The sequence below is a fragment of the Athene cunicularia genome (assembly GCF_003259725.1).
Source record: "Athene cunicularia isolate RWA chromosome 2 unlocalized genomic scaffold, athCun1 chr2_part1, whole genome shotgun sequence".
Lineage (NCBI taxonomy): Eukaryota > Metazoa > Chordata > Aves > Strigiformes > Strigidae > Athene > Athene cunicularia.
Window position 1 is genome coordinate 132,183,600 of NW_020799095.1, and position 27,359 is coordinate 132,210,958.

At 37.1% G+C, this 27,359-nt stretch overlaps 1 protein-coding gene across 1 annotated transcript; it reads left to right on the forward strand.

Moving 5' to 3' along the window:
• The first annotated feature begins 1,071 nt into the window (after positions 1-1,071).
• Positions 1,072-26,116, forward strand: DCAF13 (DDB1 and CUL4 associated factor 13). The gene is made up of 11 exons (XM_026841505.1): positions 1,072-1,147; positions 1,494-1,693; positions 2,954-3,061; positions 4,483-4,572; positions 5,458-5,613; positions 6,299-6,376; positions 9,391-9,473; positions 11,352-11,516; positions 14,810-14,945; positions 22,538-22,701; positions 23,534-26,116. The coding sequence occupies exons 1-11, from the start codon at positions 1,072-1,074 to the stop codon at positions 23,619-23,621; spliced, it is 1,344 nt and encodes a 447-aa protein (XP_026697306.1). The 3' UTR covers positions 23,622-26,116.
• The last annotated feature ends 1,243 nt before the right edge of the window (positions 26,117-27,359 follow it).

A 27,359-nucleotide genomic window follows, 5' to 3' on the forward strand; every position in this document is an offset into this window, starting at 1 on the left:
GTAGAGCGCCCGCTGCCCGGGCACCGTGCCTGGCGGCGCCGAGCTGCCGCGCCTTCGGGGTACCAGAGCGCGGGCCGCACACGCCGTGAGAGCTGTCAGTGCGGAGCTGGCGGGCGTAGTCACCGTTCTGGTACTCCGAGATTGCTTTTAGTATTGCCTAAGTTACTCGTGGCAATCTCTTGCCCTTACTACCGTTTATTTCCTGGTACACGTCGTCCTGCTTCTTGCATATCCCTTATTAAAACTGGCAAAAATCATGTAGACTTACACAGTTTTAGACACAGCAGCTGTAGCCTGGGAGATGAGGTGATGACTTTACATGCTCTGTTCCGCTCATCCTCTGTAGAACTGATCTTCCACAGTTGTACGGTTTTACCTCTGTAACATGATAAAGAAGAAGTTTAGTTTCTACCTAGTGTCAGAAATAAAGTTTGTAAAATGGCCACCTTTTGTCAAAAGAGCAGGAATAAAACTCTGGGCATCTTGGATGCACCAAATCAAAGTGTCTTGAGCAGGACAGTAGACTTATTTAAAATGCTATGTGCTTCATTATTCGATTAGATTAGAGGTGGGTGGCTGTGTTGTGCAGAGTAGTATAACTAACATTTTGTAGGTATTGAACCCTGATTATATACATAAAACATGGAAAAATATTATTGAAGTTGCCCACTGGGACAGTAGCTGTTTATATCTTAATTTTCTAAGTACAAGTTGTGTGTAAGCTGTTAAATTCTCACTCTATAATATAATGACAGATATCCAGCTTCATTCCATCAGAGATTTAAAGGTTTTGCAGTGCATCAAATAGTCTTCGAAAAGTGGTTCTACTGACTTCAACCTTTTTGCCTGAAACAGAAAGAAGAAAACAAAAGCACAGTGTCAGTATCCACTGTCTTTCTACATTTATTATAAGGTATATCCGTGTAGGTGGATGCTGAGAGACGCTTGCTTGAAGCCTGTTGGATGTAAACACTCCTGTCTGGGAAACCATCTGGGGTTAGCAAGAGGACCAAGCTTACGGAACTAATGAGTCTTATTTCTGAGTGAGGTCTGGCTTGCAGCTGACTAAACATGAAGAGAGCTAGGTTGCATCTCTTTGTGCATGTCCATGTAGCCATGTCCTTTCTGTGTATGTTGGAATTTAGTGGTAGGAGGTTATTATTGTTGGGTGTTTTTTTCTTCTTTGTAGTTGTATTTTTTAAAATAATAGTTGTAAGATATTAAGATATCTGTAAGATATCTGCAGCTGCCAATTTGTTGTGTACATTCATATCTTCCCTTGAAAAGGGCAGCAAATAATTTTAGAGTTATTTCAGAGTTTATTAACTTTGAGCTTCTTAAGAGAGCATACTAATGATCCCATGGTCCAATTTCAAATCTTGGTTTTGCTGAAAATTCTCCCATGTCAGGAAAATAAGAGCTGCTTAATTCAGCTTACCTTGCACTACACTACATACCATGGGTTTGTAATGCATGTGTTACTCTTATTGCAGTTCCAAGAAACTATGACCCTGCGCTGCATCCATTTGAAGTTCCACGAGAGTACACAAGAGCTCTGAATGCAACAAAGCTAGAACGTGTGTTTGCAAAACCCTTTCTTAGCTCGCTTGATGGCCACAGAGATGGAGTTAATTGCATGGCCAAACATCCAAAGAGTTTGTCTACAGTGCTGTCTGGAGCTTGTGATGGAGAGGTAAGCTACAGTTACAAATCACAACAAACAAGGTACTACTTTTCTTTTTTCTTTCTCTCTCTCTTTTTAATGCCCCCCGCTTGCTTTTCTTTTGTGGTGTTGTTCAGTATGATACCCTATCTTCTCTGAGAAGGTCCACCTTACCCAATTTGGAGCAGTGTTTCTCAAACCGGAGGTTGTAATCTCCTAGCACACAAAGACAGTAGTGTTCAGCTGTGAGCAGAGGGTATAACATTCAGTTCCTCAGGATCGAGCAGTGAATGTTAATATTTACAGTTCATATTGATTGCTTTTTGCTGCCCATGCAACCCTTTTCCTCCCCTTGAAGTTAAATTGTTGCAGATTAAGAAATTTACATGAAGTCAGATGATCTAGGGGGAAGGGTCACACAAACAAAGTTTTTTGGATAATTTTATCATATTGCCTAAAAAATGCTAACCCAGTATTTTATTATTTTACATAAATATTATAACTAGCAAGCAAGGGCACTTTAATTGGAGTCAGTTGTAGAAGAAAATTTCCTCTCTTTTCTGTCTTCTCTGTCCTTTCTCACCCTTATATTGTTCATCTGATACTACTTGTGTATTTTAAAGGTGTCTTCTGGGTAGCTGGTTGCTTTCTGCTTTTTTATAGAAGATGCATATGTCATGCAGTAGTGTAAGGCAGATCAACCTTTTCGGAGAGAAGGAGAATACGTTTATATGAAATGTTGGTCAGATTTCTTATCCACTGATAGAGTGAGTAGAGTACTGGGTACTACTATAAATACCTACAAATTAAAAAATTACCCTAATTTCTTTTTTTTTTTTTTTTTAAATGGGCACAAATGCTTTGAAACCCAAACCTCTGTGCGAGGTCTAATTAAAATGAGGTACAACTGGACTGAAAGCATTCTGTTGGTTCCTGAGGCTATTTCCTTGTGGTTTTCTCTTTAGAGGGGTGTTTTTTTCTGAAATTATCACTGCTGCTGTCTTTTTAGCAAGATTGCTAGTTCAAAAATAACGGAATGTAAAAGTATAAGTAAGTATACAGCTTGAGTGTGGGGAAGGGATAAGAAGGAAGGAGCTGCACTTTTAATTTTTTTTTTTTTTTAAAGGAGGGAATAATTAAGTAGTATTAACATTGTCAAATCTGGGCAGTGTTCAAGCCAGGTATGCCACTTCATTAGGATGCTTGTGACCTCTTGAACTTGAATTAGGAATTGCAGTTGTGGGTTGCAGAAAACTTAAATAACACAGAATACTTTTCTGTTTTGAACAGGTTAAAATTTGGAACTTGACCAAACGACAGTGTGTTCGTACTATACAAGCCCATGAAGGCTTTGTTCGAGGCATGTGTGCTCGTTTCTGTGGTACATCATTCTTTACTGTAAGTGTAATGTCTCTTCTTAGTACAGTGTAGCAGTGCAGAGTGCCTGTTCACCATCTGTTTTCCAGTGAGCAACTTAATCTGTCATACAATGTATAAATATTTTATGAATACTTTTATTAAATTGTCAGTGAACTTGACAATTCTATTTTTAAATTTTTTTTTGATGCCATGATATGGATGTTATTCAAGACTGTGGAGGAGATAAATACCAGAAAATTGCTAATGGATGGTCATGTACTTAAAATATTAGTAAACTAGTTTTCATGAAAGTAGTAGATAGATTATGCTCATTGAAAGACATACACTTAAAACAGTAACCATTTGCATATAGTACAATTAAAGGTAAGCTGATTTATTCAACGTGGTTCCATGTTAATTAAGCATTTTTAACTTATAATAAACCACAACTGTTGGGAGAAGAAGTTAAGCTTGAATAGCTAATATTTTTTTGGGCTAGTTTGCCTGATCCAGGTCACTGCACAGCCATGCGAGCTCTGCAGGCATAGTGCAAGAGGTAGCGTGGCGTTAGGCAACTGGAGCGATTGAGGTGGAAAGTGCCTTTTAACTGTTTAAATGCTCATCAAAATGGTTTCCAGAAGGTAATTTGCAGTTTGAGGTGCCATTTGATTAATGTTCACAAAATGTAACCTAAAAATGTAGTCATTGTTCCAGCTCACCTTTTTCCTGTTCAACCCTGGAAATCTCTCTTTTGAAAACTGAAAAAGATTGTCATGGATTGACATAAAGACAGTTGAATAGGTGAAGGAGAGCTGGTGGTGGAAACAGTGACAAACAGAAAATCAGTTTGCCTCCTTTCACAAGCAGATGGGTCCCCAGACAGTCTCTGAGCAGCAGCCGCTCTGGAAGCCAGCCCCTGCCTCCCCTTTCTTCTTCCACTACCGCAGTTTTTATTGCTGAGCATGATGTTCTATGGTATGGAATACTCCTTTGGCTAGTTCAGATCACCTGCCGTGCCTATGTGCCCTCCCAGTCTCTTGCCCACAGCTCATGTATTTGCTGATAGGGGAGGCAGGGATGGTAACTGACAGGGGTGGGGGGAATGCCTTGACACTGTGCAAGCACTGTTCACAATAGCTGAACATTGCTGCCTTACCAGCACTCTGTCGGCTGCAAATCCAAAACAGTGTGGTATGGGCTATGATGAAGAAAGTTAACTCCATTCAAGCCAGATGATACACATGTACCTTCTCAGTTTCTAGTGAAATATGGCAAGGAGAACTAATCTTCAGCTTGGAGATATGAAGGGTAACAGTGACTAGGCAAGAAAGAGCACTTCTGTGTATGTCATAGATCATTCTCTTTTGGAAGGCTGCCTGTACTCAATTGCAAAGCACATTTAGTAAAATAAACAGAATATATTAGTGTAAAACTGCGGATGCTTTCTCCAAAATTCCCAGGTTGGCGATGACAAAACTGTGAAACAGTGGAAAATGGAGAGCCCAGAATATGGAGAAGAAGAAGAACCTATTCATACAATTCTTGGCAAGGTAGTAAATCTGTTTTGATTTTCCCACATCTCTTTTAAATTAAGTTTGAACCAATTCTTATCTGCCTTTTGGAGGACAGAGCAATAGTTTGATATCACCTGTTAATCATAATGAGTTGTATGATGATGGGCATCAAATTTTATAAAGGCACTTTTAAATATCTTCAAATTTTCATTACATTTATTTTACATGTAACCAGGAAGGAATATCTCAAATGCTAGCAGAAACTGCTGAGGATCTGTCTCTGCTAATCATTCCTTTCCTGCAAACTGATCAGATCTTTCCCTAATCTCTTTCTCTTCAGACCTGTGTTGTCAGTGCTTAGTATTGTATTAAATAACTTTATTTTCCTGCCAATACCTTGGAGCCATTCAATACAACATTTTTTTACGTTCTTTTTTTTGACAAAAGCAGACTAAAAATCATTTCAGCACTTTCAGTTTGCGATGAGAACATCATTAAGTGCTTTTTGTAAATAGATAGTTTGAAACTCTTCAATTATTGTAATGTGTATGGAATCCGTTCAGGTCTCCAGTGAAGATTTGTAGTTGTACTCTTAAAATTCCCATTTGCTTTAAAGTCAATCAGGACTTTGTAAATGGGCTTCTAATGCACACTCCACTGTAAATTACAAGAAATGCATGCATGCACACACATTAAATGAGTACACAGAAAGCTTGTCTGGGTAAGGGTATGTCTGATAAGACTTGGTTTCTGGTAGCAGTGGTGACTTGGTTTTCAGTAATAATATAAATGAATAAAAACATGGCAGACTTGATATGCAATGATTTGTTGATGTTGTTGGTAACAGAACTTACTTTCATATTTATGTATACAATTGGTTTTGTAAATTGTTTTGGTGGTTTTCTGTTTTTTCTTTTAAAGACAGTGTATACAGGAATTGATCACCACTGGAAGGAAGCTGTTTTTGCCACCTGTGGCCATCAAGTGGACATTTGGGATGAGCAAAGGACAAGTCCCATGTGTTCTCTGACCTGGGGTTTTGACAGCATAAGCAGCGTAAAATTTAATCCCATTGAGGTAATATTTCTGTTACATATTGTAAAGAATTGTTTCTCTTGATTAGTGTAAGATTTAAACTCTTAACACCATCTCTAATGTCTTTTTCCAAATTTAGATTTTAATATGTATACTATAATAATATTTAGGGGGAGTACTATATATTTTCATCTTTTTATCTTTTGTCTCTAATAGTTGGGGAGAGGAGGAGGAAAAGTAGGGTGGTCTCTGTTCTGCCCACAGCAATACATATCTCGTATATCAAGCAGAAAATGTAGTGGTTATGTGGCTGTGGAGCTCTCATCTGTTCTGGTACTGTTCTCCCTGTGACCAAGACTTGACCGCCTTCTCCGTGGCAAAACAGTTGCATTTGATCTTCTACAGCAGTTCCTGTATACCTATTGGCTGGGCTGCATTTGTAGATGAAGGGTTCATGAGGAATTGCTTGTTACTGGTGAGGTAGAGAGGGCTGGGTGAATTCTGAATCTTAAAGGAAAAACTATTTAAAATGCTTGTGCTGAATAATTAGCTGCACAGAAAGAACGATGCATGTATTTCCTTGACTGAAAAAGAAACCAGCTTTGTGAAATAGCTTAGGTATCTAAGGTCAGGTGTTAACCATGATCTAGAAGTGTTCAGAAGATGATACACACTCTTCATTTTCTTTTCATTTTTTTTTTCTTTTTTATTTTTTTTTTTTTCCTAGACATACCTTTTGGGAAGCTGTGCTTCTGACAGAAATATTGTGCTATATGATATGAGAAAATCAACTCCATTAAAGAAGGTAATCTTTTTAACAAGCTTATGGCACTGACAATCATATTGAATAGTAATTACTCTGTAACCATTGATGACGATAAAGCGAGGCTCTGAACCATGAGTTCACTGAGTTTTCATTGTCTTAATTTTGAGTCTTTTAACTAAATTTGAATTAATGTTAGGATTTAAACCATGCAGAGTTAGAAGGACCCTTTTCTGCATTCAAGCAGGCTGTCATGCTCACTCTGTTGTAATTCTTGATATAATGCCTGATCCGAGAGCAATTTCACAATCAGAACTTTATGTTCCTCTATTGCATTGTCTGTGATTTCCGCCCCCCCCCTCCCTTTGCCAGAAGGAAATAAGGTAACTTACAAGGCATTTCCTTACCATCCTTGTAAAGCCTTGCCCTGCATTTGAAAAGGTGTTTTTCTTTTGCATGGAGATAAACCCTCCCCTGTGCACCAAGTATAAACTTTCAGAAATCCTTTTCAGTGGAATCAAAGCTGTATTTATATGTGGAATTTACCAATGACATGAAGATTCCTATTTATCTTTTAGAGAATGTATGTATTTATTTAAAACAAGAAGCCAGGAATTTATACATACATATTAACCTCAACCAAGTTCAGTAGTTTTGAGCCCCAGAACTATTTAACAATTTTCTTCTTGAAATGCAGTATTCTGGCTTGTATGAGTATCCTTCTGGTATGTTATGTACTTTCTGCACTGGCCTGAGACACTAAAACACTATAATGATACTTATTAAAAAATAGAAATGTTGTTGACGTAACAGTATTTCTTTCTCTCCCTGTGCCCCAACAATTTTTAATGGAGTTTCATTTAGGCCACTGAGATGAAGCTTATAAAAAATTCAGTGATGTGGGTTGGAGACCTGAATGTCGAAATGAACACAGCCAGTGCTGTAGATGTGCAGTTATAAGTTAACAGGATGTATTTTGAGCCTTTGTGAACTGAGTTCGAATCTAGCCGTTTTACAGATGTAGACATGCCAAATATATAAAAGTACACATATATGTGCATATATACATGAGTGCTCATATGTCTCACACAATAGTCTAGGTTGGAAAAGACCTTGAAGATCATCCAGTCCAACCACTAACCTAACACTGACAGTTCCCAACTACACCAGATCCCTCAGCGCTATGTCAACCCGACTCTTAAACACCTCCAGGGATGGGGACTCCACCACCTCCCTGGACAGCCCATTCCAACACGTAACAACCTGTTCTGGAAAGAAATGCTTTAATTCTAAATGCCACTGCTGAAATAAACTGAATGCTTGTAAATTTGGGTGCAAAAATAGTGAAGCAAGATGCAGAACATGGAGTTTGACCAAACCTGACCCCTTTTGAAAGAGCTGGATTTTTTAGAGTAGTTATTATTTTGTGGCATGATTTAAAATATACATATAGTGTGTTAAGGTTAATTGTGGACTCATTTTGTAGTGGCTGAAAAACTTGGACAGGGAAGAATAAAGTTCCCTAGTTGATTACTAGCTGCTCAGATATGTGCAAGGCTTATAACTAGAAGAAAAGTACTGAAATCTGAACAAATTCTAGTTGTGTCATTACTGTCTACATAAGGGCCTTTCAGTGGCCTATTCCTTTCAGTTAAGTCCTTTTATAGTAGAGATCACTTTAGACATCTGATGATTACATTCAGTTCTGGATGCATGTAATTTCTAAAAATATGCAGTATTTTTTGCACTGCAAACTTTGCATTGAACAGATTAATGTCACCTAGAAAATGAGCACTTACGGAGAATGAGAATCATGAGGATATGCACACATATTAAATCACAATCTCTTGGGGGGGAGGTTCAGTAGAGGTCTTCACTGCTTTGATATTGTGTTTGTTATTGTAAAAGTTATTGTACAGCTATATTTTGTCACATTATGTAAATTTATGGTGTTTATAAGAAGTTGAGAACAAAAATTACTTTGGAGTACCATAGTGTTAAACACCTGAATTGCAGGATTTTTCAAGTAGGATTATGGCTGGCCTGGAGCATGGTGGAAAATCCTGTTTAGGGTTGTTCAGTTTGTTAATAAGTTGCTCTGTAATTACACATCTACTTTGAGTCAGGTGTGCTGTATGGGATTTATTTTTAAATACAATGGTTGAAAGCTCCTCCAAGACTCAGCAGAAGTTAAAACTGTTGTGTTGTACAGGGTGTCAGATGACCTCCTCCCTGCCTCCCCTTCTCCCACAGGACAGACTCAGCTGTCCTCCAGGGTGGGGGCATCTGACATACAGCTTAATGCCTCTTGTCTTATTAGGCTGTCATCAGCTGCCTTCCTTCCACTTCAAGGCAAACTGGCCTCTTTGTAGCAATATGCTTACTAGCAGCAAGCAGATCTTATGAATGCATAGCCAATGATTCACTGCTAATACAGTGATAGTGATGAGTAGGTTACAACACAGTAACTTCTACATAAGTTGCTTGGTGCTTCAACAAGAAATGGCAACTGTTCTGGAGAATTAATGAACTACAATTTCAGAGATAAAATTATGAAGGGATAGTAATAACTGGAAGAACATCAAAAAGTTTTAATCATTTTGCTTATGCTGGTTCACAGCATCAGTTAATGACTATATCTCTTGAAATAATCATTTAATTAGGAGTGTTTATAGATTACTTAACTCAAGATTCCTGTAAATATGGTGGAGAAGTGATATTTTTCAGAAATTCCAGTCTTACATGTTGACCACTAACATGTTTACATGTTAAAGGACCACTTAGAAGAAGTTGCTTCTAGGATGACTTGGAGGAATATTTAGTTGCCGTGTAGCACAAAGCAGTGAGCATATGATGAGGCACAGGAAGTTCTTGAGTTCCAGTTCTATCTTGAGTTCCAGTTCTAACACTGCTGAGGAAACATTTCATGATGATGCTATTCCTCTGCCATAATTCTGCATCTAGAAAGTGCTTGTCTCCAGTGGTATAGGAAGTTTTGAACTATAGCAACTAATTTACTGCCTGTAACAAGGTAGCAATGTGTAAATATCTTTCAGGTTATCTTGAACATGAGGACAAATACACTGTGTTGGAACCCCATGGAAGCTTTTGTTTTTACTGCAGCAAATGAAGATTACAAGTAAGTGTGACCTTGCTTTTTGATAATCCTGATCATGTTATGTTTTTAATCTCTGTCTTGGTGATAAATTGTCATGCTAAAAGAAATTTTTGAAAAACTACGGAAACTCTAAATTTGAATTGCTTAAGTAATAACCTAGCGAATTATAAACTTGCTGATTTTAAAAAAAAATTAATGACTGCCTTTTTCTCTGTATTTCAATACCTGGGTGTGGGGAGAGCAGTGTAACTTATAAGTGTACCTTGCAATGGGACCTGGAAAATAACTGCTGTTGGTCCAGTCTGAGGCAATATAAGCGTTTATTTTCTTGCCAGCTCTTGTGAAGCTTGATATATTGTACTGATCAGCTATTTTGATGAGAACATTTCTTAAAATATAAATTAATCTTTTGTGAAACAGTTCCAGAGACTGCAATACTTATCCTTTCAATGTCTCAGAGCAGTTTTTTACTTTTGGACAATACTACTCATGTGAACAGCTAATCTGATATTGAAAAAGCTGTCTCTTCAAAACTAGGCCACTGCAAAATGTCCTCCATATCCTTTTTTCCAGGAAATCAGTGATCTAACAATAGATCACTGTTTTCTTCTAGAACATAAAAATTTTATCATTTATCTTAAGGCTGTTTTTCCAAGGAAATGGAATCTGGCCCAGACCTTGAAAGTGGGTGTTGTATCAAATGTGCAGCTTTTCACCTATTTTGGTTATGGTATGGTAAGGCTACCAGACTACCTAATCTGTTTGGTTATATATCTCTTTCCCCCTCCTAGCTAAACTAAAAATGGTAGCTGCTAGTGTCAGGGGCAACTGTCCTCTTGCAAACTGAAGCAATTAGTATAAGCGCAGTGGCAAATGCATATATCAGCAATGATACGCAGGTATTAGCTGGTTATATGTAGTAGCAGTTTTGAATATGATGCTACCATACTTTTTCTTGGGGAATTTAAAAAGAAAAAGCAATGGTTGCCAGTAAACTATTGAAGAGGAGACATTAAATTAATTCTAGTTATGCATTCATCTGCAGAAAGAAGGGTGAGAAACCTGCTAAATTACACATTTTTAATATAGTAGTTCTATTAAATAGTGTATCTTAAGGAGGCTTCATTAAATGCTATGTCTGTAAAGCCTCTTTGCTTATTGGCACCAGGCAGATTAATGATCGGTTATTACACCTTACTATTTATTAATGGGCTTGTTGATTCAAAGGGAGTACAGGTAGACCTCACCTGAGCTTTGAAGTGCTTAAGAGCAAACCAGCTGTGGTCCAGCAGCTCTGTGTTTGGTGTAATAATACTTTTCTGCAGATAGTGTATGCTGCTGAACTAGTATGTCCAAGCTTTCCTTGGATTCTTACATTGGCCTAAAGACAATTAGGTAGTGGGAAAGGGTGCCAACCAAATGGCAACTTCGCAGTAACTCTGAATTACTAGGAGTTTCCAGCATGGGAGTATCTGGAAACCTTGCAGAGTTGATAGGCTTTCTGTAATGACTCAAGAGATGCTTGTCCAAGTTAAGACTATATAATTCATTCTGAAGATGGAGTAAAGGAGGAAGGACACTGGTTGGAGAAATAGGTTTGGTCAGTGACCCATGAACAGATGATGAAGGGAATAGTGGAGACTATCTGTTCTTTGACAGTGAGAAAGAAACCTAGGTCTGATCCAATAACTAAAACCTCTGGTTAATAAACTTTTCAAGCCCTAAACAGTGCATCGTTCTTTCCTTTCATGTGTTATGAGCAGTTCTAAAGAGTTCCCTCTGTAATATGGATCTGTCTTTAAGTGTGGTTGTGAATGATTAAAGTGGCTGGTGAGCAAAAATGTACTATTTACTTAGTAGCTGCTAAGATACTAAGATATTGGTGTATTTATTTTAAAGCTTATATTCTTTTGATATGCGCTTTCTTGAATCACCTATGATGGTGCATATGGATCATGTGTCTGCTGTTCTTGATGTGGATTATTCACCCACTGGGAAAGAATTTGTCTCTGCCAGCTTTGATAAGTCTATCCGTATTTTTCCTGTAGACAAAGGTCACAGCAGGTGAGTGATTTTTACATCCATCTTTCTTTCTGTCATTCATTCCAGTGACCACCCTCCCTAGTCCTCAGAATTCTTAGTTGATTCATTAACATCTTTATTGGGGTAGTAACTTCCTGTGAATATTGGAATCTTACTCTGTATGTAACTTGAGATATCTTGATTGGCAGGTCATGTGATTGACAGATAGTTCAGGAGTATGTATTAGAGTAGAACTTAGACTTAATGGATAGCAGTATTCATGCAGTTTTGGATTAAAATTACAGTGGATTATTGGTTTTGGGTGTACTCATTTGTATTTTACCAAGATGAATCCTCTTATTTTCCTCTTTATTTATGTTTAATGTTTTAGGTCACTTTATACTGTACTTTTCACCACTTAAGTTTGTAGTGCCTTACAACATTGTAGCATTTGGTTTTCTAGGGACTGACTTCATCCTATATGGATGATTGCTAAAGATGTTATGTAAAAAGCACTGTTGCATGGATTCATGAGGATCATTTTGGGACACTTCTGTGATCTGTTTCAGTATGTTACTACCTTTTGTTCATACTTTGTTAACGAGGTTTTGATTCATGTGATGCTGCTTTGAATACAGTTCACTTGGAATTAGTTTTTTATGTAAGATTTCATAAGGCAGTGTATTAAATATTTGCTTGAAGTTCAGATTGGATCTAGTGTGTCTCCATTCTTGTTTTTTTTTTTCCCAGTTTGATGAAAATTGAAGCAAGTTATCAGATCTGTCTGCTATCATTTGTTCTTCATAAAACTACCTCATTATTCTCTGTTGTCAGTTCCTCCTCTTTTTTATTATTAACTGTATTTTGTTTCTAGTTCATTCCTCTCTCCAACCTCGGTCCCCCAAAAAGTTGCTACTAGGTCAAGTTTTAGATGGTTTGTGGAGTGGAAATGTTGAAATACTGATTGGGAAGGAGTATATTTTTATTACTGATTGATGCAGTTATGTATGCATTATTCAGTGTAACTGTATGCTCCTGTAGTGCATTAAAGATTGAGAGGGGCTGTTTACATTTTCCTTTAATCTAAAGGTTTCCTTCTGTTTTGCAATGTTTTAGATGTAATTAGGTATTGCAGTTCCTTTGTGGGTTTGTTTATTTTTTTTTAAATTCTTGTATTAAACAATATGGTTAGCAGCTCCTGTGATATTCAGATTTTCCTTTCTGTGGAACAGTAGTGTTCACAAACAGTGGTGATACGCAAAGTTAAAGCACATCGAGGGGAAGTTTGCAGACTCCATAATGCAACAGTAAAAGGCTTTATTCCACATTATAGCAGATTGTTGCCAAGGCCTGTGGAAGGAGTTTTCTTCTTCTACCCCCTTTTCCCCCCACCCTCTCTGTGGTGGCCATAAATCTGGTGAGGAAAAGCCATATAAATGGAGAGCTTAGCCTCATATAAGTTGACTAGGGAATTTCAGGACACTTAAAATTCTTTAGAAGCTGGGCTTTTTCAGAATTGCAGAGTTGAAATTAATCCCATGGAATGGAGAAAAATCTCCAATTGGAAGATCTGATCCCATTTGGAAAACCAAGAGGGCGCTTAGGAGTATCTGTAAACAAGGATCTTGATGGTGTTCCAGTTTTGACTTTTGATCTCCTGACAATTTGAAAAACTCCTAACTTGCATTGCTTTCCATTTTATTTTAAAGTGAACATTTATGTTAGGAAATTGATTTAGCCATAAGAAGTAAAATCTATTATGAAGTTGATTTTAAATTAGTAAATTCTGGATAAACAGAACTGGATGTCTGTGCAAATTTTTTAAATGACAGATTCAAGTTATTTGGCCATGTTTTGTGTTTTTCATTTCCCTGAAAATGATATTTAATAACTTGTGATGACAGAAACAGGAGAGGCTGAAAATTCAGAATAAGGAAAGGAAAAGTACTTAGTTCCTCAAAGGTGAGTGAGGAAAAGCTTTGCTATTGTGAAAAAAAAACTTTTATTGAGCCAAAGAGTAGAATGAAAGTAAACATTAGCATGTGTGCACATACACGTTTTCAAAAGCATTTCTATTAAACATCAGTAAAAAGCTGATGTATTAATGTATTTTGAAGGTACTCGTGCTCAGTCTTCCGCATTATTGTTCTTGTAGATCGTCACTTGAGTGTGAATTACAAGAGGTGGTTAAGCTTATTAAAGCTTATTTAAGCTGATCTATTGATTACTTTTTTTTTCCTCACAGCCCCTCCAGCTCAGTCTAGTTTTTCCATGGCTCTTGAATAGGTGGTGTTTGCATATTTCCTTTCCATTACTACCTGGATTTTACTTGTAAAGAATCTGGGTGGAAGAAAGAGATTGGTCTATAAGGTGCTGCATGTGACTGATATACCAAAGGAGTGGGTATTAGTGGACAATAAGCAGGCCTTATTATTCTTCACCTTTAGAATACTAATAAATAATTAAAATTACCAGAAGAATGTACTTAGTCCTATATATTTTTAGGAGAAATAAAATAATAACCTTATGAATAGTATTATTCTGCTTGGTTGGCGCTTTTTAAATAAAGTTACATTTAAATATTGGTTTAGATGTAACATGTAGAAACATTTTTCAACAGGTGCCAGCACTTGTTGAGCAGAAGTCTGACTGGCAGAAGTTAAATGTAGTTTATGCTTTAATAGCTGTACAACTGTTCAGAATCCTTTTTTACTAGCTGATATTTCTTGTTTAGTTCTTAATTGCAGGACTGGAGACTTTTTTTTTAATTTTTAAGGTTTTAAAATTTTTCCTTGGAGTCCTTAGACAATACTAAGGAAGTCCTTTTTTGGGGAAAGGAGGGATATCACAATGAAGAGTAGCCAGTGCATTGCTATGTTATAAATGGACAGCTGGAGGTGTTTATTTACTGTTCTCTTTTTTGTTCATAATGGTGGTGTCACATTCTTCGGTACCCATTCTTCTGCACTCCCATTGTGTAATGCTTGATAGGTGTGACAGCATATTAATGAAAATTATTCTGGAAACTGTGCATATAATTTTATACCCATGGTGTGTTTTGCAAATATTAAGCTGTTTATTGTAATTTTTATAAAAGCACTTATTTAAAAAGCATTTTATTCTAGATGGTCCTTTATCAGGCTTATCATCACATCTTATTTGAATCTCTCTAGATAAAAGACCAACAGTGTTTAAAAAAAAAAGTAATTTTTTTTCCAAAATGACAACAAAATTAAAAAAAATGTTGCCCTGAACAGAATGCTTTCTGCTATTTATAAGATAATGTTGATGAGAGAAGTTGATAGATCATTTAAAAATGTTTCTGTTTGCTTTAGGGAGGTATATCATACAAAACGAATGCAGCACGTCATCACTGTAAAATGGACTTCAGATAACAAATATATTCTGTGTGGCTCAGATGAGATGAACATTCGTTTGTGGAAAGCTAATGCTTCTGAAAAACTAGGAGTGGTAAGAGTTGCATTTTGCTTTTGATTATCGTAAGATGTTTGGAGGCTTTTTTTACAAATGGTTAGCCTATTCAACTTCTAAAAACTTGTTTCTACAGGAAAAGTAGAATTGTAGTTTGACATTTGTATTTAATTGAAAATCGACATGTGCAGTATAGCTCATAGCATTTACTGCAGCTTATAATAAAACTACAGGCCTCGTTATTGCTACAGAAGGTAAGGTTTTTGGTCTTGTTTAGTTAGCAATAATCATCAATTCTAACTAAGCTAAATTAGAGTTTGTTTGCCTGGATGCCACAAGTAAGAATTCATCCCTCTGCACTAGAGAAAAAGCAATAAATTCTGCTTTGCCATACACAAGTAATTCTACTGAAGCTTAAGGCTACTACTTTTAAAAATTTTGCCTGGTGTGTGACTGATTCATGTGCAGTTCATACTGGGATAAGCATATGCATTGTAAAATAGTCCATTTGCACTAATGCATAATGAGATTGTCATTAACCTATATCAAATGGGCGAACTAGTGTAGTGTCTGAAATCCATTTAATTCAATGTAAGTCAGTTTGGTTGAAGTGTTCCTAGCAGGAACAGATATCATTCTAATTAGATATGTGGCTTTTCAGTTAAACTTGTTCAAATGTTTGTGTATTGACAAAGCCAAAATGTTCTATTACAGTTACCACCTGCATATATTCATCTGCACAGTTGTATTAAAGTATTGAATAATTTTGGAGAATGAATTTGACACTCTCTCCACTGGGAGTAATGCCTTTAACATAGCTTTATATTGTTATGGTATTTTGGAGGTGCTTATGTTGCTTTTTCTGAGTCCATCAGCATAGCTGTCAAATAATGCTTGGTGAAATTTCTCCTTGATACTGAGGGGGGAGGAACGGGAAGCTGTAATTCAAGGAAGTATATTGTACAGTTTAGGGCTGCTTGTGGTTATGTGAAGCTCCATGAAGTTATAGTATCTGTGTAGGAGGGAAGTGGAGTGAAGCTGGGAGAGGCGGCAGGTGAATGGGAGTGGTAAGAGTATTTAGGGCTGTAAAGCAGAATGGGGTAATTTATGGACTTGTGCACTGTGAAGCACTGGATATGGTGTAGCGCAGCTAAAACAATGTGTGTCTTTAACCATGGACCACCATAGGTATCTGGAAGTCCTATTATTTTTCTCATATTGCCATAGATTAGAAAAAAAACCCGCACAATTTTGTAGCCATACAGTATTTGTCGTTACAAACGACTATTTTAGTTGATTGTCTTTAATGGAATAACTTTTTTTCCAGTTTTGAATTGATTCTTTGGATTTTTCCCATATAGTGCTTCAGTCAAACACTTAAATAATCAGTCCCATACTTGTTAATTCCGAGTAGTCCGCAAAGTTCCTTATACACTCTTTGATTTAACTTTTATTTTGAATTTGCTTAGACAATGCAGTGTTGGGGGCAGAAATATTACCTGTTTTCCTGTTGTCATATCCATATGCCCCTGGTAATGCCCTGTTCACCTTGTTTTACAGTGTTAACTGAAATTTCTCTCTTTAATCACTATATTTTTAGTGAGAGAGCGTGCTGTCTCTCTCCAAGATACTGTTCTACAACAGAATAGTCTGGTATTTTTGACACGCATCTTTGCCCTTTGTGTGAAGGACCAGTAGGTAAAAAGAATGTCAAAAATACCATTTTTGTACAGAATCGTTCCTAATATTTTCAGGTGTGATTACTAGATGGCATTGGCTCCTTTTCTTATGAAAGAGTAAGGATACTTGGCTCTGGAAACTAATAGGCAAACCTAATTATTCCTGCATCGCAGAAATACTGCATGCCAAATGGACAACTTAGCTCTTGTTTAAGTATTCAAAATATAGAGTGGTAAATCACATTCTGCTGTTTTCTGTAGTATATGCATCAGTGAAAATTGTCCATTGATGGGCCTAAAAAAGGCACTACCTATTATGACTATCAGACATTGGCTGTGGTCTGAACATTAATACTCTGGTGTTTCTTGACCTGACAGTAAATCTTACATGAAATAGCCTGTCTTTTTTTTTTTTCTAAGTACAGCGTTGCTGCTTGACATGCCTCTTGGAGGCTGTGTGCACAATGCAGTTCTGCTGTTGCAGGTTCATGCAAATAGAGCTTTTACAGCATGCATGCGTGTTAGGATTTGTAAGCACTTCTGTCAAAGCTCTTTGGCATTCAGCTCCCAAGAAAACTTAAGTCAATAGCTATCTGTAACACAGAGATCAAGTGGCATGTGTGTTTTTAGTTTGTTTTTTTTTTTGTTTTTTTTTTTTACTATCAGAAATGAAAGTGATCATTTAGAATACAGAACTTGTCATCCTATCTTAAAAAAACACACCTTGCCAACATCAAAAGACATCTTAGGAAAGCAGAATTATTTAGAAACACAGGAAAAACTTAAAGGGGACATAGTAAATTCTGTAGAAAAACTGATCTCATTTAACTTGGATGCCACTAATGAACTTGTAAAGAATTATAAAGGAAGAGATAATGTTTCACATCCCCATATCCTATGTGGAAAAGTGTTCAAGTATGATGCTGTTGAAGCCTTGAATTTAGGAAGATACAGAGTTTGGCTATTAAATTAGTAACTGTCTGAAGCTGCTATATTTGTTGTTAAATTTCTTTTAGAAGTACTGTGAAATTTTATTTTTCAGATGTTTAGAGAGTAATTGCTGCTAATAGGATCTAAGGGTGGAACCTTTCTGACTTACCATGTTCTTGGATATACCCTGGAAATGTTTCTTGGATTCAGGCAACTGTGCCAAACCTTGTTTGATCCAACCTGGTAGTTCCTGTGGTTATTAACTTTGCAACTGTTAATGCTTATTTATTAGGTTCCACTGTTTTTCTTTAGTACCTGTTCCTTTTTTAGAGAATTGGTGTTCTTATCTTCATAGACATATGCTTGCTCATTTCATAAATGTCCAGTTCTTCCATAGTCTGTGGCTATTTTTTGAACATTTTGAATATTCAAAGATGAACATTCAGTAATTTTGTCAGAAGTGTCAGAGTATGTCTTAAATGCTTAGTTGCTTGGTCTGCTATTTTTCTTTGCTGAGAAGATTTGATTGAATGACTCATCCAAAGGTCACTGTATTTCTGATATAAAGCTAACATCTTGTAAAACATTGTATTTTAAGATGGATATTTTTGGGGTGGGGGAGGATGGAAACCAGCACCCTTGAAGAAAAAGTAAAATAGTAATCAAACTTTTTTTTTTAAGAGTACTTGGTCTTACTTGTTTCTAGAGTTGGATTCCAGGGAGATTATAGTGAATATATAAGTACTTATGTTGTGACTGATGAATGTTTTTCCAGTTGGGAGGAGGTTGTACTTTCTGACCCATGGCTACCCTAGCAGTCATCAGTTCTGTATGTTTCTTTTAGTTTTAGATGTATTTGGCATCTTACTCATTATTCAAAAACTAGTAAAACATTAAAGTAAGAATAAAAGTTTCTGGAGGAGCCAGAGGCATGCTGTGTGTTCACTGACAATTACATCTGCATGGATTTTACATAGGGTTAACAGAACCCAAATCTCTCTGTTGGAGCTATGTCAAAAGTTACTTTAAAATAATTTGCAATGTTTAGGTTTTTTAATGAAAGTTGATTAAATAAATAATTATTATTAAATAGGAAAGGTAACCGGTGTTATTTTTAAAGCAGTAAACATCTAGCTCTGCATGTCCAGAAGCAAATGAGGCAATTAAAGAAGACATTCAAGATACTCCAGACTGTTCAAATACTGTACATAAAATATGATGTTAAATATGTTTGAGGCTTTTGTACTTGTATTCTTTGAGAGGTTTGGGATCTCTGAAAAGGTACATGACTTTGGCTTTTAAGGAAAATAGAGCCTCGTTTGTATGAAAAGGGCTGGAAGAGCAGCAGTAGTAGAGGAGTAGATTTCAGTTAATAGAGAAGAATTAATCTATGCAATACAAAGAAAGGGATAGATTGGGTTTTTTGAATTGTAGTGAAAGCAATGAATGATCAGTAAAACTTCAAAAAGCTGTATTGTTCAACATATTGACACATTGTAAAAAAAAAATCTACAGCTGCAGTTCTTGGAGTATAAATGCTTCGTAATAGTGCTTCTGTCAGCTGCAAAATTTGGCTCTTACATTTTCAAAGTATTCAGGAATTAGAACAGAGTACGGGACAATAGAAGAAGAAAACTTCCTGCTTGGGAATGATTTGTATTTCAGTAAGTGTAAAACTAGTGTGAGGAGTGATTTAACAGTAGTGGAGCATAGGTTTGCTGCTTTCTTAAAGATGCAGAAATAACAGCTTTTGAGTAAGAACTGAAAAAGATAGGAGAAAGTGTGATTGCAAGTCTTGGTTTTGATCTGTCCGTGTGCATCAGCAGGAGTCATCAAAACTGCCTTAAGTAATTGTATATCCTTTCAGTCTGTTTCTAGTATACAGTTTCATTTTGTGAGATAAGACTGATAAGAAGGAGTACCAGATACTGTGTGACACGGCATTTTTTCATAGTGATTTTGAGTTTGTGATTAATGCACATGTAACTTCATCCCTTTAGCTGTGATTTTGTGCTCTTAACATCTACATTACCTTTCTTTTTTTGTCATCCATTTAGATGTAAGGGAGCCATAAGTTTTTGGTCAAAGGAAACAATGAGTAATAAACTTTCTGGCAATAAATTTAGAAAGGTGTTTTCAGCAGAGCAATGGGAAAAAAAATAAAGACAAGGTATGGTGTAGAAAACTGCTGGGATACACTTGCATTCTAAAAATATGTTGCATCTGTGCTCTGTCTGCCCTAACCTGGAAGGGCAACCTGGACAGCATAGATAAACAGCCATTTTATATTCTTATGCTGAATTACAGGTGTCTAGTAGTGTGGAGTTTTAAATACTGCACAGTACAAATACAGTCCTCTAAAAGGAGAATTTTTTGTTAAAGGTGGTTTTAGGTTTTCAGCCAGGGTTCTGGAAAAATGCTTACCACCTTCTGCTTAGAATGGGAAAAGTAACCAGCCTCTATCATCTGGAGGGTGGAGAATGGCATAGGCAGTTTACTCAAGGACACATTTTCCTATTGCTGACAACTTTGCTGCATTTTAGCGTTCTCTTTCCCTGCTTTTTCACTGTGGATATTTGCTGTGAAGTACTGATGTGGTAGTGGCAGAAATTGGCTTTCTGCCACATAATTTCCATTTCCCTCGTACAGGAAGAAAGTTGCACATTCACTTTTGGAATGTATGAAAAAAGTGTCATACATCATCTTTGAGCACATCTTCCACTCATGATGTCATATAAATCCTAAGTCGTTATATTGTAGGGTGTTCTAGTCCCTATATACAAAATCTCTAATCCTGCTAAATTGTGCTGTGTTTACAGCATCTTCTCCAGCTCAAAACAGAATGGGAAGTAATGCTGTTCTCTTCAGCTGTTTATGTTGACCTTTGTAAAATGACTTGCAAGAGAGAGATTGGAATTCAGTGCATTATTACAGTCTGCTTTCTTAGATATCTGCTGTCTCTCATAAATAGAAACTTGTCATTACTGCAAAACTTTCTTTTACCATCGCATAGACAAGGGTGCACTTAGCGTAGCCTGGTATATGGGCATTGGCATTCAGTAGTTAGATGGGAAGTCACCAGCTACGTGCCTTTCTGTATACCACATCATACATAAAAATGGAATCAGACTCAAATATAACCACCTCTATATGAATTTTTTAAATAAGATATCCTGGATGTATCTTTAATTTACAGATTCACCTCTTGTCTGTAGAGTCATCAAGGTTATATTAAATCAGCAGCAATTTGCTCTTCTTAATTAAACACAATGATTTTCCTTTAATTTAAAATAAAAGCTCTTTAATTTGGATTATGTTGGCAGTTTTCTGCAGAGTGGGAACACCTGGGATTTATTGAGAGTGAACCAGCTATTCAGGCTAGCTCACTAGAAGGAATTTCAGTAAAGGCCAGGGGGTTAGTTTTAGTGAGTTAAGATTGTAAAATATACTCACTTGCCATTTGAGGGGTCATGATAAATGGAAGTAAAGCAGAAGTATTTGGAGAAATGGGTTAGAAGTATTATGTTTCTCTGCCTGAAGAAGAATTTTTGGAGTGATGAGCAACTCTGTATCTAGTACCTGTTTTCTTTATTGTCCCAAAGCAGAAACTCCTTTGTAATGTGTTTTATTAATACTTGCTTTCAGACCAAAATTTTCTGAGTATGTTACTTATTTTTTCAGAAGTCATGAAATATTCTGACAGAAGTCACTTATAAAAGTGACCTCCAGAGTGAGAAGAAATAGCCAATAGCTGATTTCAAAGGGGAAAAAAAAGACTGTTTCATAATGATGTAGGTGGAATATCCAGATTTTCATGTGTGATAGTTTTGGTTTTGTTGCTACTTTTTTTTTTTTTTGTTAGTGTCTGAAACTCAGGTTCTGTTTTTTCTTGAGAAAGTAATGAATTAGTGAAACTGAGTAATTTGCAAAGCTGAATAGACAGTGGTCTGAGTGACTGTTTTTAATATTTTAGGTGCAGGTAGTAGTGGAAGTGAATGTGGGAGGGCAGAAGACTTGTGCAAAAACATGAAGGATTTTAAGATGTCTGAAATACTGGAGTTATAGGCTATTTTGGCCAGGAGGGCAGGAAGAAGAGGATAAGATTATCCTCTGTTAATATTTAATATTAACAGATTTTTCTGTCTGTATGAAAGCTCACTAGACTGAAATGCAGCTGAAATTCCCAGAGATGTGAGAAAATAAAAAATACAGAGACTGATATTCCTTATGAAGCAGTGAATGCTTTAAACAAAATCACAGCGCACATTTTTTTTTTCCTTTTGATAAATAACCGTTAGGACCAAAGGAAACATGCCTAGTTAAAAAATATATCCTCTGTAGGTTAGCTGTCAAGAGAAGGTATTTTTCACTTTCAATGTTGTGTGGCTCAGACATAGTTTTAAAAGTTGATAAAATTAAAGTCTTTTGTGGTAATCCTAGTTTACCTGTATTTCATGTGTTGGTGATACTAAGTTATTTTTAGCTGCATGATGAAAGTTGGAACTCCCTGTGTGCCATATAGTCAAGCTAATACTTGAAATCTGATATGTGCACTGTGCTTTCTAATGGATCAAGGCTCTGGGTAAGATTTAGGCTACCTAAAGAGCTGTCTGTGCTTACAATGGCTAGTGATTAAAATGCCTTCAAGTCTTTGTTTCACAGCAAAGTTGATCATCGTTGAAAGTTAGGAAAGCAGACAGACTGATCAAAGAGGTTTTACTGTCAGCTATTTCTATTCTCTCTTCTTTCTCTACAGCACATTAAAATCTGATTTTCAGGGACTAAATTCAGTTACTTTGCTGAACTTTGTGATGATGATTTGTGTTTGAGCATTGGGATGTTGTTGAAATTGTAGGGTTTTTAATACTTACCTACCTTAATTCTGAAGTTCCTGTGGTTACAACCATTTGCTAGAAGGAAGCCATTTGAATTAGAAGTTAAAATTTTGTTTTGTAGAGAAATCATGATAGTTAAATCCCCCATTCTTTTATAACACACTTGTCTGTTTTGTTTTCCCCATAGCTTGCACCACGAGAGAAGGCAGCTATGAATTACAATCAAAAGCTGAAGGAGAAGTTCCAGTATCACCCAAAGATCAGACGCATAGCGCAACACCGTCACTTGCCTAAAAGTATATTTTGCCAAATCAAGGAGCAACGTATCATGAGAGAAGCTCGTCGGCGAAAGTATGTCTTCCTCTTCTGGCTTTGTTTTCTCTTGACCTTAATAAAATGCATCACTGCAGTGCTGTAGCAGAAGTGTATGGGAGTGATAGAGCTACAGTATGTGGGAGGAGACAAGTATGAGCTACTTTTAACATCTGAATAAGTGATCATGAACTACTGGATTGGTTAACTTTTGTTTATAAGGAAAATGCAGACAAGTACCAGTATTAGTGAGGACTGGCTGTTCCCTTAAAAGTACACTGAAGAAATGGGAGCAAATACCATGTTGGAAGGAGGCGCAGTGCTCTGTTAAGCGTGACATGATGCAACATTGCAGTGGAAACAGTGGGCTGGTTTGGGTGTGTGGAGGGTTTTTTTGGTTTGGTTTGGGGTTTTGTGGGTTATTGTCTTTTTTTAATGCCAGACTCTTCAGGATGACTGTATTCTGTCATCTGGATCATTTCCATATTGGAATTTCCAGGAGCAGAAGGTGGCATACTTTGCCGTAGCCATTAAATTAACAGTAAAACCAGAAAGTGGTGGACTCTAGTCATTTTGCTCAGCTGAAAGACTCTACAAACTTGAGCAGCAAGTCCTGTTGTCATGAAAACCAAGTGAACTGAGCTCCCAAGAGAAGGCTTGATTTGAAACTTTTCTAAATTAGCCAGTTTTAAAGTTATTTTTCAAAGGGACAGTCCTTCTCAAAGGAGGAAGTGTGTGCCTTTTGATTCTTAAAAGCAGAGCAATTATTCCCTTTTTTTTTTTTTTTTTAATTGTAGCGTAAGGAAGAAGCTAGTATTTGTTAGATCTTTGTGCTGAGTACTGACCTTATTTTTTCTGTTTTTGTTTCTAGGGAACTGAATCGTCGTAAGCACAGCAAACCAGGATCTATGCCATTTGTGTCAGAGAGGAAGAAGCATATTGTGGCAGTGGTGAAGTAATGGTTTTCACATGTACAGAATGTCACAATGAAAGAAAATGTCACTATTGCATGAATCCACTGTACAAAATTTGATGGACATTGGTAAGACAGTGTATGGCTCCAGAAGTGTGGCTTTTCTTCCAAGTACACACATGCTTTGATTTTTCAAGTCATCATCTGCTTTGGGTAGTCTTAAGAATTGGTCCTGTAATCTTTTATTGCCATTTGCCTGTCTGATGTTACTGGCCCAATGCTGTGTATTGCAGTGGAGTTTCACCTTTTTGATATAAGCAGATAACTTGGTTGTTGGTAGAGGGTATCTGTAGTTCCAATCCTATTCCTTGGTTCCATTACTACAAAAGAAGGATGAAATACATTCAGATTTGTCAGGGGAAAAAAAACCTTTGTTCCATACAGATCTATAAAACTGTTTTCTGGTGGCTTTTTTAAACATATCTAATAAAGTAAGCAAGTGTCCTTAAGGCAATGGACTAGATCTTGATTATTCCAACCGACAAATATACTACATTACATTTATTACAGAACAATATATTATTTCTATTTTATTGAAAAGGAATTCAACAAGATTTTTGGATATTAAAAAAATAAAAGCTTCATATTTCACAAGGTACCTGTAGCCCAAAGATCTTTTACTGTTCGTCTGGGAAATGTTCTGCTTCTCTTCCAATGAGATAGACTTAGCTTTTTACTGAAGATACAAAGGTGATCAGAAGACTACTGGAATTCAACTAGGCCTTCTAGGCTGAAGGCTTATCTTGCAAAAATATGATGTATGTAATAATCTTAAGTGTTGCTTAACATCTTCTGTACCAAAGGATTTTTTTAAGCCTTTGCACTACTATTCAGTCTGTAACTACACTCCTCCCCCCCGCCCCAAGATTATGCACAAAAATAGTTTATGAACTCAATTAGAAGTTTATTATCTTTTTTTTTTTTTTAATCTGGAAATTGAACACTTTGAGCACTTGCCTTTCATATAGCATCCTGTTTAGTGTATCTACTGTCGCTAACATGCATATGCATTTCCAGTTCTTAGTCTTTTGCTTGGCTCTTCCAGTGCTGTTTGGGCAAGATTCCTGGATCATCATGGCAAAATTATGTCTGTTCGGTGATAAGAGGCCATAATGTATCTTTTACTCTCTGGATCACTTACCTTATGGGATGATGCAGGAAGAGAAGCAGATCGGAAGAGCTATAAGTAGGATGATAAGGAGTGGAACAGATCAGGGAATAGACTGATGCTGGCTGTGTGCCTGTTGTACTAATACAGTGCAGTCTGTGCCAAATACAGTTTATTTCCTTCCTGAAACACTGAGAAAATTGAGGGAGAATGTGTGGTCCAAAGTATGGCTTGTGACACAGCTGTAGTCAAGTCTTGCACAATTTACAAAACCAGACTAATCTGGAATGTGATTAAAAATTTTCAGCCTTGTCAGTTTAGCTTGAGTTGATGTAGTTGGTTGTTGATTTGTTGAGCCATGATAACCTCTGGTGTGAACAAGCCCTGCTGCGTGGAATTTATTAGCTTTGGTGCAGAACTCTGAATGTAACTAGAGAGCTTTCAGTTCTGAAGTTAGGTTGGTTAGTGTGATATTTGTGTGGAGCTCTACTGCATGAGCCATGTCCAAAAGATCTCTTTATGTTCAAAGACCTCTGTGCACTGTTACTTTCAGACAGGTCTTAGAGTGGAGCAAATCAAAGGACCGGGGCTGGCTAAAAATGTTGCTAGAGAGATTGTAACAGCTTGCTGAAAAAGAATTTTAAAATTAGGAGGGTACCCAGAGACTCTGTATTTGTATATTAACCCCTGTTCCAAATTCATTGGGTGTAGTCTTGTATAGAACTTAGTCTTGTCATCAAGTGGGGCACTGTCTTAGCATTCCAGGAAAAAGTCTTGTTTTCCAAAATCAAGTCGACTTCTAGAAACATGTTAGTTGTAAAACCAGTGTAGGTGTGGGCTGGGGCTTTCTGGTTAGAAGTCAGTCGTTTGGAATTTTCAGCTGGTGTTTGCAGTCTGTCTATTCAGGATCCCTGGCCATGGATTTGTATGCTGTTGGACTAGCTGCTGTTGATTTGTCCCTTTTGGAAACCCTTATGGTTGGTCTCCAACCCTTTTTGTGGGTAATGTAAATATAGTAGTTGCCAAGTGTTGGTAACTCTGCTTGCAAAGAGTGCTCATACAAGTCTGTCCATGCCATCACGAAATGGTTTAGAAATTACACTAAAGGAGGTGGAGCTCTTAATTTTTTTTATTTGGTGTTTTGCTTTTTTTATTTTTTTCCCTCAATGATTTGAGAGGTGTAATTAGACCACATCTTAATCACCTTAAAATCATGATATGCAAAAAGAATATGGATGTGTGCCATCTCCATGTATGTGTATCAGAGTGTATGTAAAATGAAACCCTTAGCATCACTGCTAAGATACTGAAAATATAAGGAAACTGTTAATGATTGCCTTCAAAATTTTGGTGTGGTCGACTGAGGAAGGAAAGGAAGAAGGGAGATGAAGGACTACTTCCTAAAGAAATGCAGTGCCTATATACCTTCTTACTAAAAAAAGATAATTTCTGTATATATTCTTACTCTAGAAAGAAATTTAAAGACTGTTTTGAAAGAGTAATAACTTCTTTAACACAGAAATATTTAAATTGGTATTCATAGCCTTGGTGAATGTTAGCTGTTTCATGGTAAAGCATCTACAGAGTCATCAGTGTTATATTCCTGTTTTTTCACAGCCAGGCTATGTAATGATACAGGTATTTGAATGAAATTATTTATTTTACTCTGTATTTTCTAGATATCTAAAACAAACTCAACTCCACTCAGGTTTCTGAGGTGTATATGAAAATAGAAATTTTTAGGCCAACTAAAAAAATTCCACAGGAGTGTTTTTGCTGTTGTCCGTGTGGGTTTTCTTCACTTTGTTTGTGGTAGCAGAATCCCTTGGCATTTCCCCTCGCAGTCCAAAGGATCGAAGGCTGCTGGGATTCTGTATCCGCAAGCCCATAGCAATTCAAAACAATGCCCATGTGCACAGCTACACACAGGGTGCGCTACACACAACGCAAGCAATAATAAACGTGGGGGTGAGCGGGGCCTTCACCTGCACTTGCGTTAACACAGGCTGTGCTGGGGTGTCACAGCTCCACCCTCTTCCTTCTCTGCTGGGCCAGGAGTGCAGCTCAGCTGGGCTGTGCCCACACCTGCAGCGTGGGTCTCGTAGCTGCTGCCAGACAGCCCCTGCAGGGACTGGCAAGCAGTCTCTCTCTCCCAGTTGCTGGCCCCTAGACCTCCAAGTCCCTCAGACATGTGGTCCTGCTCAAGTGGCTCATGCTTATTCCTATTGTCCCACTCGTGGACTCAACCCACTTGAAGTTTGCCAGCATTGACACGTACATGCACACAAGACCAGTTAGAAACAGGGTGTGGTAAGAGTTTCAGATGCACTGCAGTGATCAAGTGTGAGGCTCGTGCACTGAAGCATAATTGGTAAGCTGTCTACATGGCACTGGCCCCCTTTATCCTCTTTGCCCTTGGTTTTTCCATGCTTTTTTCTCTCTAGTCTACCTTAGTTCTTCCCTTAGACATCCTATAGTAAGTTTTGTACATTGCTGCAATTCCCTTAAAATCCCTTAATAAAGTTTATGTAGTCCCCACATTCTCAACCCCGCTGTATCCTGTAAAGAAGTGTAGCACCCCTTTAAGTAACATGTTGGTTTGTACATGTTTCTAGT

Bases quoted from the DNA above. Each gene is read 5' to 3' on its own strand.
- DCAF13 (XM_026841505.1), top strand. From the start codon at position 1,072: ATGAAGAGAGCTAGGTTGCATCTCTTTGTGCATGTCCATGTAGCCATG. The intron at 3,062-4,482 runs GTAAGTGTAATG...CAAAATTCCCAG, and splicing joins GTGGTACATCATTCTTTACT to GTTGGCGATGACAAAACTGT. The intron at 22,702-23,533 runs GTATGTCTTCCT...TTTTGTTTCTAG, and splicing joins AGAGAAGCTCGTCGGCGAAA to GGAACTGAATCGTCGTAAGC.